This window comes from Trachinotus anak, unplaced genomic scaffold (genome assembly GCF_046630095.1).
Source record: "Trachinotus anak isolate AG129_WGS33_773 ecotype Australia unplaced genomic scaffold, CSIRO_AGI_Tana_v1 ptg000012l, whole genome shotgun sequence".
In the NCBI taxonomy this organism is placed as follows: Eukaryota; Metazoa; Chordata; class Actinopteri; order Carangiformes; family Carangidae; genus Trachinotus; species Trachinotus anak.
The window spans coordinates 17,511,774-17,528,951 of record NW_027273863.1 but is presented as its reverse complement, the minus strand read 5'-3'; the positions used below and the strand labels follow the sequence as shown (position 1 = coordinate 17,528,951).

Here is a 17,178-nt window from a genome sequence, read left to right as displayed (position 1 = left end):
CATTTATTTGCTTTTACTAATTAAGCCCCAAAGAATCTGAGGAAAAAATGTTCATCTTCACCTCCCATACTGTGTATCTGCCAGATTTCCTTTCCTTGACTATCGATCACAATTATTGACGGACAAAGTGCAAAAAAAGCTACTTGTTCAGAGGAGTAGTCCATTCTGAGGGGCAGTTTGTGCAAAAGGTAAGGAGCCTCTACATCAGCCATGGTAGAATTTCTTTTTAACTCTTTGATGCTGAGAATAATGTAACTACAGAACTAACTGTTTACAGAGTGCTGAGTAAATACATGTAACTGTAACTGTATTCTTTGTGTGAATCCCCACTGAAACCGGACGTCAGTGTAACGTCAAGACATTACATTTTAGCTGGGTTGACGTCAAACCCCAGTGTTGGCTAAGTGGCATCGTTACGTTTATGCAGACATTTACCAGACGCTGCTTCTGGTCACCATATCACACAGCTAGAATGCTGGTATTCTGCGTCGAGATGTTTGGATGCCCGTTGGATTTTGGTGACTTAACAACACAATTTAAAACCAGCAAAATATCAGTGTCAGCTTTCAACGTTGTCCTGACATTGAACTACATTCAACCAAATATCAACAACAATGCTGGCCAGCTGCATGCCTGCTTGGTGCCTGGTCTCACTTGTGTGAATAACTGCATCAATGGTCTTTTAGTTGTAAAACAAATATTTGCCAAATGCATAGTTATTTGTATATAGTGTTTCATGGTGCGCTGCTTGACTTTCCTTGACAAAGACACTCTACTGCCACTGCAAGACCTGGTTGGAAGTATAAAACATTCCTCACTCCAAAGTAACTTTACATATCTGGAAAGGTTTAAAGGTTTCTTTGATTTTCTCCAGACATATTTTAAAACAAATAAAAATGCTTCTTCTTCAATGTAAAAAAGGTGAAAATGACTAGTTACAATATTTCTAAAAGCTCACTGGAGCTCACTGGAGCTTTCAAGTTTTCTCATCACACTTGTGTAAGCTGCACCAGGTCTAAACTGGACCAGGATTCTGGGAATGGCTGTGATGTTACAAATCCTACTCATTGAGACCCTCAGATTTAAGGTGAGCACAAAGATGAAAGCGGAGGAAAGTGAAAACTGCCTTCCAGTGTCAAACTCTGCATATACATCACTCTGCAAAGCGAAGCTAAAAACATCCAAGTGAAGGAACAAGAAGCCAAAAGGTTTTTTTTTCTTTTTTTTTTTTTTTCTGGCCTCATTGGTATCTGACTGGTATAAAGATGCTGAAATAAACAGGACGCAGGTCAGGCCTACTTCAGCTAATGTGAAATAATGATAGTAGTTAGTTCCTCCTTTCTGAGCTCTATTATCAGCGAGTATTCATGACAGAGAGCAGAGCGAGCGAGTGTGTGTCCACTGTGTAATTATGGATTTAGTAAACCCGAGGCTTAGTGTGACTCAATCAACCTCTGATTTGTTGGGTGGATGGATACTGATGATAATGAGGTGTGTGTGTGTGTGTTCGCGTGTGTACACTGCACCCCCTATTGATGCACCTTTTTCCCATGAGATATGTGTGACCAGTGTATTACTGCGATCATATGGTTGTGTAGGTGTGCATGTGTGTCTACATCTGTACAATGTCACTGTACTGTCCTGTGGTGAATTTATAGTCTTTTTTTTTTATGAATACACAAACAGGCTGCAAAAGTGTGAAGTATTTATAATTAGAGTTAAATGTTCACAAATACAGAACATTGCTTTCTTTTTTTCCTTTTTCTTTCTTTACCTAAATTAGATTGTATGAGGTATTTTGAAGGCTCATGCAGGCAACGCCAATTCGCTACAAACTGTAAAACACTAAATTCATAACTTTGGAAGAAAAACTTCCCTCTTTTAAGAAATGAAAACACAAAAGAAATCTCCCTAAAGCTTCGTTGTGTACCTGTGCTGCTGTGCGTGTTATTGTAAACGTGTGCTTCCTCGTCCGGCTGCATGAATCTTTGCTAATGGCTCGGCTGTGAGTCTATAAGGTTGAAATATCACCGTGTAAATCGTTGACATTAAATCCGTTTTACGTTGCGGACTGATCCGGAAAAACAAAATTATAGCTACATTTGCTCTCCCACTAATTGGAAAAAGACTGGAGATGCATTTATTTACTGAATATATAAAAGTATCCTCTAGCATCGAGCTCCAGTCAAGGTCTCATCTCCCCTATTCATTACGCTAATCAATGATGTGCAAATTCTCCTGGTTTACATTATCAGCCATACAGCATGTACTGGCTGTAACAACACATACAACAAACTGGCAGAACAAACAAATAAAGCAAATAGGACATTGGATAAGATGATTCAGCAAGACAGGAAGTGATTAAAATGGAACAATCCCATCCAAGCTCATTCATGCACATATAATGACGTATAAGGGGAAATTACAGCACAGAACAGAAGCGAGGTAACTGTTTAACATGATACATTCACCCAAACATGTTGTGCTCAAAGCATGAAACACAACAGAAAATCCTTTTTGTTTCCATTTGGATTTTTATCACAGCCAATATAGGTCTGGGCAATAAGGCCCATATATATTTTTTACTATATATTTTTTTACAAGGTTTGAAACAATTCACAATGTAATAAAAAACTAAAAACGACTGAAACATCATATTTTTTATGACTTCATGTACAAGACAGTTAAGCCAGAATAAGACAACACCTGAACCATCTGCAAGCCTGTCATATGAATATTAAAATATTACCCCATATAGCAGTGGACTGTCAGTGCTACATGCTTCAAGTACAGCACAGATGTCCGATCTAATGATCAGTTACAGCACAGTCAGAGCTTTTATCAATCCGTCACTCTCATGGACACGACTGTTATATTCACAATGAGATAGCCACAGCCAGGTAGCCTGAAACTGGGAGACATCTCATCCCAGTTAACTGCAGCTGGTGGTCAAATAGTGTAACTATTCAACTCACAGCTTACGGGAATGCTGTGACTCGAGACAGCTAATGAGGCCTGCTATCACCTACGTTACTATTTTAATAACAAATAACCAAGCTGTGTTGTAATAACACATCATACAAAAAACAAAAAAAATAATGATTAATCAAATTAATTCAATACACAGCTCATTCTTAATAGCTTCTTGTAAATGGTGGAGGACGTGGAGGAGAACTCAAAGATTATTATTACTCACCGAGGCCGGTTGGGTTCTCAGGGCATGGTGGCAGCGGCTTGGGGGAAGGTGTCTGATTGGTCTCTGGCTGCACACTCTGCACCAGTTGCTCGCCCGTAGCCAGGTAGCTGGCTAATGTTGCATTTGGCCTGGAAAGGTTGTAATAGTAATAATGATGTCCGCTCCCTGCTGCTCCACTGACATTATTCCTGGATCCGTTGCGTCCATTGTTGAAGCGGCTGAAGAGGTCGAAGCGCTGCGAGTAGACGTCAAAGTACAGGATCATCATGATGAGGAAGTGGAGCAGGCAGAGCAGCAGGACGCCTTTACATATGCGCTCCAGAGTCCGGCCCAACATCAGCCGTGTCATGGCCGAGGAAAGTGACCGTCCTGCGACGGCCAGCCACGACAATGCAGGCGTGGCACGTTTACAGGCATGCGCTCATATCAATGGCCATATGGGAAATATCAGTTGCTGTTAGATCTCTGATAAGAACATGTGGTTGGCTGATTCCTGACTATCTGACTTCTGCAGGGCTCATGGGCTCATAAATGAAGACAGGAAGGCTACACCGTCAGGTCCACCTAAAGTCTGTGTTGCCAGGTCGTTTTGTGTGTACCCAGGTTCCCTGCATGACAAGTACTAAAACGTCTTCATCAGTCTTGATGCCAGGAGCTCCTTCATTCCACAAGTACTATTCCTTTACTATAAATATGGCAAATGTGTACTAATGATAAGTTCAGTGTAATCTAAGACATAAGGCCCCGAGGCAGATAGGATTTAGCTGATATTGACGTGATCATATTTTGTGTCAGACACTACCCCTGTGTCATGTTGCTGCTTCAGCCATATGGTATCTCAGGGTTAAAAGATAGTCCAGTCAGTCCGGGAACTAATGCTCAAAACTTCCAAGCAACAAACGATCCCAGTGATGGCACACGACTGGCTGCTGCTGAGAAACATTCATCAGTTTGTTGAGTAGAGGCTCCACTGACATTTCAGTCGAGATGTCCTCTTCTTATGGCATCGCATCAGTCAGAATTGCAGTTTGTTGTCTGGCTGCAGGAAAGTCTCAGGCACCTGAAGCAAAACAAAAGACACAGATATAGACAAAAATAAGTTAGGGGGAATCCTAATCAATGTTAAATGCTATTTAATTACACTAATGTATCAAAGGATGGCTCTATGCTGTTTAATAGTGTTAATGTTTTGGCTTCTTACTTAAAGCAGTGCAGGTGAAGTGCTATTAATTATAACAGTGCATTCCACTCAGTCCAGTGACTTGTTGCATTATTTGTTGTATAAAGTCAAACCAAACATCATCAGTCTTTGTCTGACATTTCCAGAGTATCCAGTGACCTTATTCTTATCTGATATGCATGGTCGAATAGCAGTGAAATAAATTTAGAAGTTCGCCACCTTAGTAGAAAAAGAGGAACACATTTGAGAATTTTTGACAGAAACAAAATCAACAACAAAAGTGACTATAGACGCAAACAAACAAGGAGCCTTGACTGGGGCTGTTCGGCCAAACTGACATGCCAAGGCAATTTTCCAGCCAAGTGGTTTAAAAAGCATTTATGATGGAACGGTACCGCAAGTGGGAATACACAACGCAGTGAACATATGAGCAGAGGAGAGGAAGAGGGGGCACTTAGAGCTCTCCTACAGGCTATGCTTACTGTAGCTTTATGGTTTTTCCAATCAGTGCGAGAAGGTGATGAGGTTTAAGTAGACAATAAAAACCCAGAATGACATCAGACTTCCTGACAAGAGGCCAACAGAGTCAGAGAGGAAGAGACAGAGAGAGAGACGGAGCAATAAATTTTGAGATTCTAATGAATGAATGTGCTGAATGACGAATCAATGAATTGACTTATCGTTTTAGATCTATCTTGAATCTTGAGCTTCTGGTATGACTGGTATGTGTTAAGACAGCATTTATTATTTCAGGATGCTGGGCAACTGCTGTTAAATCTAAAATACTGCATTTGTAGAAAAACAAGTTTGTATTTCTCTCTTTTTCAAAGGAAGGAATCAAAAAGGGCATCTAGGCCTGCTATTAACAATTACTGTTATTGTTGGTTAATCTACAGATGTCTTCTCGATTAAATAATGTGGTGAAACGTTATAATTTACCACAACCTGGGGACATATATTCAAATGTCTTGTTTTATATGACCAATAGTCCAAAACAAAGACATTCAGTTTACAATAATATATGAAAAAGAAGAGCGTCAAGCAGGCCTATTACACATGTTGTGGACATGTCCAAAGCTACACCGGCTCTGGCAGTCAATTTTTAGTACTTTCTCTAAAATACTAAAGGAGCCATTAGATCCATCCTCTCTTATTGCTTTATTTGGTGTTGCACCACAGGCTGCCTTCTGCCCTTTGTTGGCCAGGTGACTCATACTGTTCAGATGGAGAGACCGTCTCCCCCCTATCTATTCTCACTGGATCAAAGGTTACGCAATATCTCAAGCTAGAGAAGAGAAGATACTCTCTCCAAGGGTCTGCTCTGAAATTCTATATAATTTGGCAGCCATTCTTGACATTTGTAGAAAAAAAAAGCAGAGAATGGACCCCTGTAATATTTACGTTTCTCCATTTTTTGTACACTGTGAAAATGCTAAATAGACCTAGATCAAAAGAAAAGCATCAAGCCCTCACATTTCAGAAGCCGGAACCAGTGAATGTTTGGCATGAATAAAATAACTAACCAATGAATTAGTTATTACTAAATAATAATTAATTAGTTGACGATTAGTTTTCTGTTGTCTAAATGATTAATCAGCTAATTGTTACAGCTCTAAAGGTGTTAATTCATTATCTGCACCAGAATTCCAACACTGTACTGCAACTTCTTGCCCAACTGCTCAATAACAGCATAACTCGTTCTAGGGCAAACTGACATCTGCTTGACTGGTTAGGTTAAGGTTCTGTGATGTTTCTTGAGGTAGGTAGAGGCAAAATGCGGCAAACTGAAACATATGTCGGGTGACTGAGCTGATGGCTGCTGCCTGTCCAGATAGTTGGCTGCCTCTTGCTGTGTCTGTCGTTTGTCTGTGGGCAGCAAAGTCGAGACTGCCAAGACTGAGCCTTGAGGGGCGCGTGTGTGTGTGTGTGTGTGTGTGCGCGCGCGTGTGTGCGCGCGTGTGTGTGAGAATGTGTGTACGCAACTTGCTAGTTAATGAGATGGATTTCTGCTGACCGAAGGACTCAGACACCACACGCAAGTCACACCATAACGCTTGTGCAGGTCAGGATTTATTTCCCAGCCGTGCTGCTCCTCAGTGACTAAACAGGCGGGGACGTAATGCATCAGGTCTAAAATTTTCAAACACGCAGTCAGGCGGTGAGACAGATAATCAGTCAGACAGACAGAGGAGTCTTGCCCCATTTTCTGCTTCAACTACAGATCTTAGGGGCAAGCGGGTCGCCCTCTGTGTTGAGCCGTGTGAGAGTGAGGTGTGGCACTGCTAAAAAATCAACAGCAGGAAAACAGAAGACATAAATCAAGAGCCTGTTTTGCCAGCTGCACGGGATTTATCAGATATCAATGTAGATAAAGCACACATCAGTGTTTTTCTCTCATGCAGGCTACGAAAACAGAGATCACGAGGGGATAAATCCATCTGCAATTCGGCCTCTTTATTTGTTTACATTTCACTCATCTGACTTTTCTGAACACAGCTATGTATGGTTGTGTCTTGGGATTTTATTTCATTTTAATTTTTCCATCGTGAAAAAGGTCAGCAGACCAAAACAAAAGATAATGCATCTCTGTCTTTCAGCTGCTCACTTATGTTCCTGCCTCTTCCTCTGCACCTTTTATTTTTCTTTCTCTCTCTGCAACGTCTCACAGGGATTGTGTACATGATGGTGCGGGGTGTTCACTTTCAACTTAATATGTAAATGCCACCTCGGGAGAGACAACAAAGCAACAAAGGTATGAGTCGAAAGAATCTAAAGACTTTGAAGACTGCAAGTCAAAGAAAGACCAAGGAGAGGAAAGAAAAGGCAAAGATGGCCACAGTGACAGAGGGAAACAGACCCTTTATGTAACCAGTTTATTCAAGGATCCCTGTAACTCCCTTTTTAACAACAGCAATAAATTTCATAACAGTCCCTGATCACACTGCGCCTGCCAAGGACCCCACATAGAAGTGCTATGAAAATATGTGAAGTCCAATATAACTGCCTGTTTTTCAAGGCTGATTCTAAACAAGTAGACCAAAGACTGGACGCTCCAGATGTCCTGAGGAAGGGATGACCATCATCATCACTAGGAAATCGCAAATGATAGGCAACCATAGATGGGATGGGTAACAGAAAGTCAAAGAGAGATTAGAGGCAAAAAATAATGATGGCCGTTACAATAATGTGAGCGAAAGGTAAGGACAGGTAAAAATGTTCTTCCTCACGGGTCACTAAAACACCGTCTCTAAACCAATCTAGGACAAAATACTGTACATCGACTCCTTAGCAAAATTAGACCGGAGGTATGTCCCAGTGTGGCCAATCTTTGTAATTTGTAAGGATTTGTGTAGCACATTCCAGTGTGTCTCCAACCACATAGAGATTAGTGGGCTCACTAATCTCTATGTGAAGCTACAGAAAGTGCAGCTTTAGTCACAGAGGTTAACAACCATGCTAACTCATTGTTCAGCGAGTTGTGGATTAATTATAATACTGCAAGGGAGAAATTCTGAAAGGGGGGGGGGGGGGGGGTGTAGCTGTAGGTGAGCTTGTTGGACACTCACTATACCTGGATGTCAATATGGACATTTGGGTGTTTGTCAGGTGGCATTTTTGATATTTTATGAAAATATAAAACCTTTTCTGTCGCCAAAACAAATACATAACCGGTAGCGTGCCACGCAACCGAAGCCAATCGGCTAATTCAAGAGTCACTTCAGTGCTGAGCTTGAATACAGTGTGTCAGTAGTGTTGACACCATCTCTGAATACATTGTTTAGTTCATGGACATAAAATCTAATCATTTTTACTTATTTATCCAGCAAATACTACAAGACGTTTTCTGGCTCCAGTTTTTCAAACTTGAGGATTTGCTTTTTTTAATCTGTTTGATAACATTGTTATTTGAATATCACTGGACTTTTGGAGTAAATCAGCAGACACTCCGGTGAGGCGTCGGCATTTGTCAAACGTTTAACCTTGATCTTTCTGATGGGTTTCCAGCACAGAAAGTACATACAGTATACTTCTCTTACACAGGATTAAAGAAATTCCAGTTTTCATATAAGTGCAACAAACTGCTCACTGGGAGTTGGTGCAATATTTTGGCAAGTTTTAAGATAAGTGCTGGGTTGTCGGTACAAAATAAAAGAGAATATGTTTCAAGCATTACTTCAGCTGCTTCAGAATTTGAGATGTTGACTCACCAAAACTAGAGCTTTTAATAGAATATTAAAATATGAGATCAACTGACCTCAAGAGAGTGAGCTCGTGTAAAAAGGAAAAAGAAAAAAAAGACTGACAGAGAAAAACATGAAACTTAACAAACTGTCATTTTGTTTTCACTTCTGAAAGCGAGGGTGAACATATTTTACGGTTAATGTCGCTTTCTTGTTTTCCTTTGTTGTCTTGATCATCCGCTGTCTCAGTACTTGACAGGCCACGAGCCAAATGAGCTCCTTAAACTTGTTATTCAAATGAGGACCGATGACCCTAAGAAACATTTGCAAATTGATACACACGCACTGCACATACATACAAATGCAGCATTTTGTCCGTCTGTCGCTATAGTATTGTGCAATATACACAATAAACACAGAGAAATGCTTTGACAGATGCATCTTTAGGTGTGAGATGCAGCGAGCATTTCGGGAACTTCTTTTCCCCCGTTTCATCTGGGTACTGACACTTTTTTGTGCAATTTTGGATTTATATTTTTTGAAATGCGCTGTCAGCAGAAACTCTTAATACTGTTTCAGGTTTGTTGCCATTATCTGTGACAGCAGGCACAGTGATTGTTCAATTCCAAAAACACTCTCCTCGCACTGTGTTACATTTGTCAACAGGAAAAAAAATGTTAAGGAAGCATCAGTCAATCCAGGGACATACTATTAGGGCGCAACAGAGGGCGTAAGGGACAGTAGGCAGCACGTTTCACCTGCATTTATACAGCTCCCCATTCACTAGGCTCTGACATAATGTTAGCCCATTATCTACTGTAACAGTACAGTAAAGTAATTATTTCCAAAGGAGCAAGGAGCACATCATTAACGAGCTAACTCATTTTGTGAAGTCACAGGTTATGTTAGAAAAATACTGGAGCGAGTTTACATTGACGATAGTGACTCTGCCCTGCTCTTTATTTGGTTTCACTACAGCATCACATCTGTCAGACCCATCAGTTAATCCCCATCATCAAATCTTTTTCTCTTGTAAAAATGAAATATGGTACAAATATGAAAATCATGACACTGTTTAAGTATGTTTTTATATCATAATCATCCAAACCATCCAAGGGTTATATTAGAATAAATAACATTTTAATTACATTTTCATTTATAATACTGGTCAATAATACTAAGGCTAACTAGCTCTATTCTGTAATGGATCATCAGCTGGGACAGATGTTGACATCTGCATGGGACATGTAGTCTTTAGCACAAGATCATGTACTCTATGTAGCTTATATGCATATTTAAGACCCTTTAACAACATTCTTGTTTTAAAACAAATAGGCTGATATGTACGTTTGATATGGCTGACAAAAATCTGTAAGCACAAGCTATCATTTCAGGAGAAAAACAAAAAAAAAAACATAACTGACAGTTATGAAATCGAAATAAAGAGCAGTGGTAAATTTGCCAGCGTTGTCATTGTTAAATGGATATGTGAGTGACAACTTTCTATTTAAGAATAAGGATGTTCTGCTGGGAGTTAAACTTTTATTTCTGTTACACAAGTTCATCCGTTAAGATGCAGCTCGGGAATTTACATTTTAATAAGACTGCAGGGCTTAGTCGTAGTGCTATGGCTTCTGCCTTTGCTAGTGAGTTGTTCACGTACACAGTTACAGATATGATTCTCGCAGACCAGAATAATAAAGTACAGTAAATGAATGCTTGAGCTAAGTGGAATTATATGTCATTTTAGCACAGAAACACTACAAAGAATACACAAGAACATGGATGTAAGATTAAAGAAAAGCGATAACACACGTTTAAGATTCAGTCATGGTGTGAGAAACCAATCTGTCACAAAGTGCTGTCACTTTAATCAAGGCATTAAATTGCAGTATATAAACCAAGCTTAAACATCACTGTGTGGCTACAGGAGCGCTTGCAGGCTTAAAAGGAACTCTTTGAGACACTGTACTTGTTTAATAATGTCTAGTCTTGTCACATAAATGTAATGGATGCCTCACTTTCAGACTCAACACACACTCTTACGCACCCATATCAAAAGGTACATTCAGATGAAGTGCCAGCTAAAGCTCCCCGAATGTCTACAACATCTGTATGTTAAAATTTTAATTGGATGCCAGACGGCTGGCCAGACTGGTAATTTGTGAGGGTACATAATTCATCTAGTCTAGGCCAAACATATGCTGGAAGGAGAGATGATCTGTGACTGAACTGAGGGCTTTTAATCTGAAAGGACAAATCAAAGCAAAACATGCCAAATTAATGATTTTATCCAAAAAATATAAAAGTAGAGTTTTTATATTAGAAATAACAATCCTCTAGGGACTGCGATTAGTCAACTCTGAAAATGCATCGACGTCAATATTTTAAGATGACGCATCGTTTCCAATACATAGGTGGATTTATTGATTTATTTGTGGCAGCCAGTCACTATTAACCACCATATATTTATTTTCTATTTATCATTTATGGTCAGACTGCTTATCTGTCCTCTGCTCTCTGGGCGAGGCGGGGCTGCACTCACTCACTAAGTGTAACTGATTATCTTAGTTCACCACAAATCTTAAAATGTGACAGATTGTTGTAAACTCAGCAACTGGCTGAGGCAAACCATGCACAATCAATTCTAATCCTGTTCTGTTTATTCTTTCCAAAATGATCATAGAAAAAAAAAAACAAAAAAAAACAAACAAACAATTCTTTAGTATGAGCTGGATCAGTAAGGGTATGGATAAGATAAAGAGAAAGTCCTAATGATAACGATCCCTACAGCTGGTTAGTCGCTGATTTTGGAGGATGAGCAAATCACAGTTCAAATCCCTTCACTACAAATCTTATTTAACCAGTGTTATTTTGTGATTAGTATTTTTTGTGGCGCACAGTGTGATCAGTCACAAAACTGTGAAGGATTACTTCATTTGTAAGTGTTGTCTCTTCATTAGTAGGGAGAGCTTTTTAATATCTTTTTTCCTTGTAGCTGATAAATAATCTCATAAAGCCATGAAGTCGTCTGCTGTTGACTTACAATTTACACTGTGTTACAAGTGTTTGAGCGAATGTTTAGGCTGGAATCTGGGATTTTTCTATTTTGATTTACGGTGTCATGTGTGTCATTTAGCTCTTCTGATTAATTGTTTAATGGACTAATCAATAAAATAGTAGATAGATTAATTAATAGAAAAATAGTCATTAGTTAGCCCTGCAACCCACATTTGAGTTTACTGAAAGTTTATACCATTAGGTGCAGAGCTGCTCTGGAGACTTTTTATCCTCCACCACACCAGTCAGCTCTATTGAAACATTTTTGATTCAGCTTCAGCTAGGGTTGTGCAGTCCAGGGGGTCTGTGGCGTGGCTCAGTTTCAGTAAATGTCGAGGTTGAAGAATGTCTCTGCGCAAAGGAAAAGATTTCTACATTTTTGCCGTACAATAGATTGTCCATCCACAAATGGCTTTCTGTGTAGTGCCACTTCTCTTCTCATTCCAACTAGGCAACCTGACTCAAATGTTCAAAAAGGCAGCCATGCATCACCTTTTCCACAGAGACAGGAGCAGAAAAGGAATCAACCGAACACATTTTCTAACATCAATTACTTCAACCAGAAACGGGAGAGGTGCATCTTTGTGCAGTTTGAACTTTTTGAAAGCATCATCATCATCATCATCATCATCAACGGTGCATTTTGCCATGAGTAAGTGTATCTGAAAAGCAAGCCACAGATGATGCATTCCCAGACTAAAAGATGTCAGGGTGTTCTTCTTATAAAGAGGAAAAGACCAAAATTTAAGGGAAATCAAAAAAAGCACCACAGGTGTACAGAACAAATGATTCCTGTCCAGCTGTGTGATCGCCACGTGCAGCTGACTGTATGCTGGATGCTCATCCAAATCTCCTAGAAGTGACGCTGATGAATTCAAAATTGCTTGTTTGCACCAACCAGAAATCTAAAGCCCCACAATATTAAGTTTATTATCATAGAAGAAGTAAGAAAATCAGCACAGGTTCACAACTGAGAATTTCAGGCATTATTAAAAAATTGACAAACAATGAAACAGTCATTGCCACTTAATTTTCTCTTGTTTGACAGATAAATCATTTCAGCTCTAGAAAATACTTAGAATTAGCATTATTGTCTGTTGCAGGACTATAGAGACATAACTGTATCTATTGGAAATTTCTGCAACTCTGCTGCCTGCAGAAGCACCAGATTAGTTATGTAAAAGGAAAAAAAGGAAATGTATCAGTACTTTTGGTCTGCAGGCCAACTAAGTTAATAGCAACAACCAGGTGCTTTTATTTTTATTTATTTATTTTTTAAGATAGGAAGCTGCACCACTTTCAAAGTCGCTGCACTAAACCGTGGCTGCTCTTTACTGCAGTTATGGGCTGTTCCAGATCACATTTTGATGGTTGCATATATTGAAAAGCGCCTCCGGTGTTCTCATCTTCATTCTCATTTTACCACTGTTTCCTGTTCACCACGTCGTTCTCACACCTTAAACTGCCTCCGGCTGCCTTTCTGCCAGATCATCGTCCAGGTAACACAACACTTACTTACTACAGATACCACAGCAGCACACTATCCAACACTACTCCATTATAACACAGAATGACTTTCACAGTTCGGTTGTGTGGAAAAACATTCTGAAAGGAGGTTTTACTTTTGTTTCAGGTTCGGGTACAGATCAGCAGCACTGGAGCCACTAGGAGATCAGCGTTGTGTCCTCAGCGGGGCGGACACTCGAGGACACGTGGCCTTCACTGAGGTCACCCCGCTGGAGCCCAGCAAAGACTGATGAAAGGATGGGGAGTGGAGCATTATGATGAATGTTCGATATTTCACAGTGAATAGGGTGCAGATGCAAAAACTGAAAACATGAATTGACAACTGCAGAGGGATGCACTGCAGATTGGTTGTTTGAAACTTCTATGAAGTTGGCATCAGAGACCTGAGCACGTCAAATAAACTAAGACTATGAGACTGTACACAGGCCTTGATTTCACTGTCAGTGACATCATCATTGATAATTTATAATAAGGTTTCATGCAACAGAGCAGAAGGCCGTCCTTTCCCAGCAGCACTAAGAGATGCACTACACACACAGACATGTACATATGCTCCCTGCAACATCCTGAGCTGTGTGTTACTTTAGCAGATGCTCTCAGCAGAGCCCTCAGGCCACAAGCCTTGTTTTGTTTATTTTATATACTTATCTTTACCAACTGATGTGGAAGACAGCAGATATCTGACTAAAGCTTGGCTCTGTCTTGCGGCTTTTACAACTACTCTTGACCACTCCCTTTAAATGCTTCATAAAGGGGGCTTTACTGTATACACTTTACACTATACACCTTCGATGTGAGCTTAACTACAGCTCTTACTTTGTCCTTTTCTTACCTCAGATATATTTTGTCGCTCTCCTCCAACTTAAGAAATTCTTCTTCTTCTCTCTTTGAGATGCCTGACTGTCCTTTGTCTTTCTTTCTTTTGGTGGCTCCCTCTGTCTTGTCTCCGTGCCCTATTCTTTCCTTGTACTGTGTCTCCTCCGCTTCATCTCTGTCTACTTAATAACAACTACTGGGGAGATCCAAGCTCTGAAATGTGCATCAGATTGGTGAGGTTTCTATTACTCACTGAATTTAATGTTTTGTGGTGAAATATGAATTACAATTCTCTGTATCAGCTGGATGTGTAAATGAGGTGAGAGTTTGCTAACAGGTTTACTATGTCAACTTAAAACTACTTGTTTCTGTTGCTCTTAAGTGGCCACAAAAAAAAAAAAAAAAAAAAAAAAAAAATCAGTGATGGTAGGCTTAAACAATGTCCTTTCATCCATCACATTCACACCTACAGGCAATTTAGCGTGTAATCAACCTGAATGTCTTTGGATTGTTGAAGGGAGCCGGAGCACCCAGAGGAAACCCGTGCATGCACAAGGAGAATATGCAAACTCCAAACAGAGACGCCCGAGACCAGCAGGTTCAAACCCATAACCCTCTTGCTACACCGCAACACCGCTCTGCCTACCCCCCAAGAATGTTAAAAAATATTTCTTTATATTTTGACTTTAACACGTAGCCAGCCAGCTAGTTAAATAGTAAGATAATAAATTATTGTATAAAGATTATTCTTTGTGTACTTAAATGTAAAATCAAGGTAAGATCACAGTCAAAGCAACTCTTTCTTTCTCTCTTGTCCCTCCCTCCCTCCCTCGCTCTCTCCCCTATGCCTCCTGTGTTGTAACCAATAAGCCAGTCCTCCCAGTCTTATGAAATATGCATTAGCTGTGCTACACTTGATCATATGAAGCCTCAGAGCTCTCTCAGGGCTCCAGCACATCTTGCTCTAGGCAAGTTCATCTCCCACAAACCATCGAGTGCACAGTGGGACGGACAGAAGTTACCTTTGGCTCGGCAGCGGACAGACTCACTTGTGAGTTTACAATTTTTAAGGTAGTGCAGTCCACTTTACGGGTGGGAATTCAGTTCTAGTTGCGAACCGGTTCCAAATTGTCTGAACCATTGGAAATCATATGTCTTCATGCTTATCGATTCCTTTTCCTCTATGCTGGCATGTTTTTCAAAGCCGAGCAGCCCTATACGCTCAGTAAGCAAGATGCGAAGGACACTGCAAATTATGCAAGGGCCCCGCCTCCCCCTTGCATCAATGTGTGTATCAATTATTACAACTTCAATAAGAGGACAGAGCGGAACTATCCATCTGGTCAGAAAGAGAAAGAAAAAAAAACAACCTGAGAGTGAATTGCAGGAAAAGCAATCAGGTAAACTTATCTCCTCTCCAAGTTTAATGTCAGCAAATTACAGTAACGTTAACAGTAACATTACAACAACAGTAACAGTAGCTTGCACTGCATCTCTCTTTACTCTGTCTCTGTCTCGCCTTTTTCTTACCTGCCGCGTCCGGGGCTGTCCTGTGAATTTGTGCCTGACAAAAGTGAGAGTGAAATACAACTATTTATTACGTTTGATAAACAGCTGTACACTGCAGCTCGGAAAACATAACCAAATCGCACGTGAATGTAACATGAAACTTTCCAGCAGCAACCTCTGAGGGGACCTGTCCAGACAATATATGACACACATCATTGTACAGAGACACAATGATTATCTAGTTTCTCAGTCAAGTTTTAGTTTTAACTCATGATGATTAGTTGCAATATGGAAAGCGATGGATTGATATTGACCATTTATTAGATATTTCATTTAAAATGCTGATTACCTCGGTATACTGGGTAATATGAACACAAATCTCTCAGTAAATAATAACCATCAAGTATTCAGACAAGCCATAGTATAAATAAATATAATTTATATATGAAACTTTATAAAAGGAAATCCGGGGGAGGAAGTGTGAATGGGCCTCCAGTCAGAGCCTTTAGCCTTATGTTTACACTATACAGCTAAAGCTAATTCTATATTGTGAGGACTAGACTAATTACCAGGCGGCAGACCCAAAGCTCAGTGTTTACTTATTTTCTACATTCTATGTTTCCTACAATTTAATTTATTCACTTATCTTAATATTCTATGGAAAATATTCTATTCAATAAGTATTATTTGTTTATACCTCATCCTGTTCTGTATAGATCTACCTATTCTCAGGCCGACAGATCAAGCAAGCTGTTTTTAAGGACACAGGATGGTAGTAAGAGCACTGGGGTGTCAGGTGTGACAGTGGGGCAAAAACCTGCGTAAGCCTATACTTTTTATCAACAGAAAATTGATTCATTAAGGCAATCATTAAGGGAATCATCAAAAATCTTATCAATTCCTATCCCTAGTCCACCTATAGTATACAAAAATGTAGTTTTCAACAGGACAAATACATTTTCAAAGAAAGCCACAGTCTAGCCGAGGCTCCGCTGAAGATTATACCCCACACCCCCCACCCCACCCCACCCCCAAATGAAGCAAGTGTGCAAAGGGGGAGAAAGATGGAAGAGATGGAAATGGAGAGAGACAGAGACAGAGCACACGACTCGCTGTCATTATGAAGGATCTGGGTCACGTCACTAAGAAGCAGGGCATTGATGGTAATGATACAACATACTGTGCAGAAGGTAAGACAATGACCTACCGTCATACTGTACCACTGTCTGATCATGAAGTATGCACACAATATACACAGTCAGAGGTCTTTTATATATTTCAGCCTGAACCCAAAATAAATACTAAGTGTTTTGTACTAAGGCTCAAATACTGTACATCCTGAACATAAAATCTTGTTTCCCGCTTCCTTTATATCCACACCCTCTTAAAAACCCAGATCACTCCCGCGTAGCCTTAACATTAAAAAGACAACATTGTATCCACAGTTGGTGCGCAGATGTTTGGATTATTCCAGTTTCTGTGCATGTAAATATCACATTTTAATTTTAGAAATTCAGTTAAGCTCTTATTCCATTTTGAGAAACCTTAACACGCTACTCAGAAACCAGGATACTGTGGCATGGAAATACCTGATCAGGTTTTCTGATCATTGTCTTCCATGTGTGCAAGTGGTTTTCAAGTTGTTCAAGGGGCGAGAATTGCCTATAAGGTCTTTGGTATTCATCCACAACCATTGAGAAAACTTACTA

General features: G+C 40.0%; 1 protein-coding gene across 1 annotated transcript in view; it reads right to left on the bottom strand.

Moving 5' to 3' along the window:
- The window catches only part of b4galt2 (UDP-Gal:betaGlcNAc beta 1,4- galactosyltransferase, polypeptide 2), a 161,149-nt gene that overhangs the window by 134,934 nt on the left and 9,037 nt on the right, over positions 1-17,178 (bottom strand). Inside the window, exon 2 of the mRNA XM_071491984.1 lies at positions 3,197-4,256. Within this exon, the coding sequence (XP_071348085.1) occupies positions 3,197-3,545 (349 nt within the window). The 5' untranslated portion in view covers positions 3,546-4,256. The remainder of the gene's footprint in view (positions 1-3,196; positions 4,257-17,178) is intronic.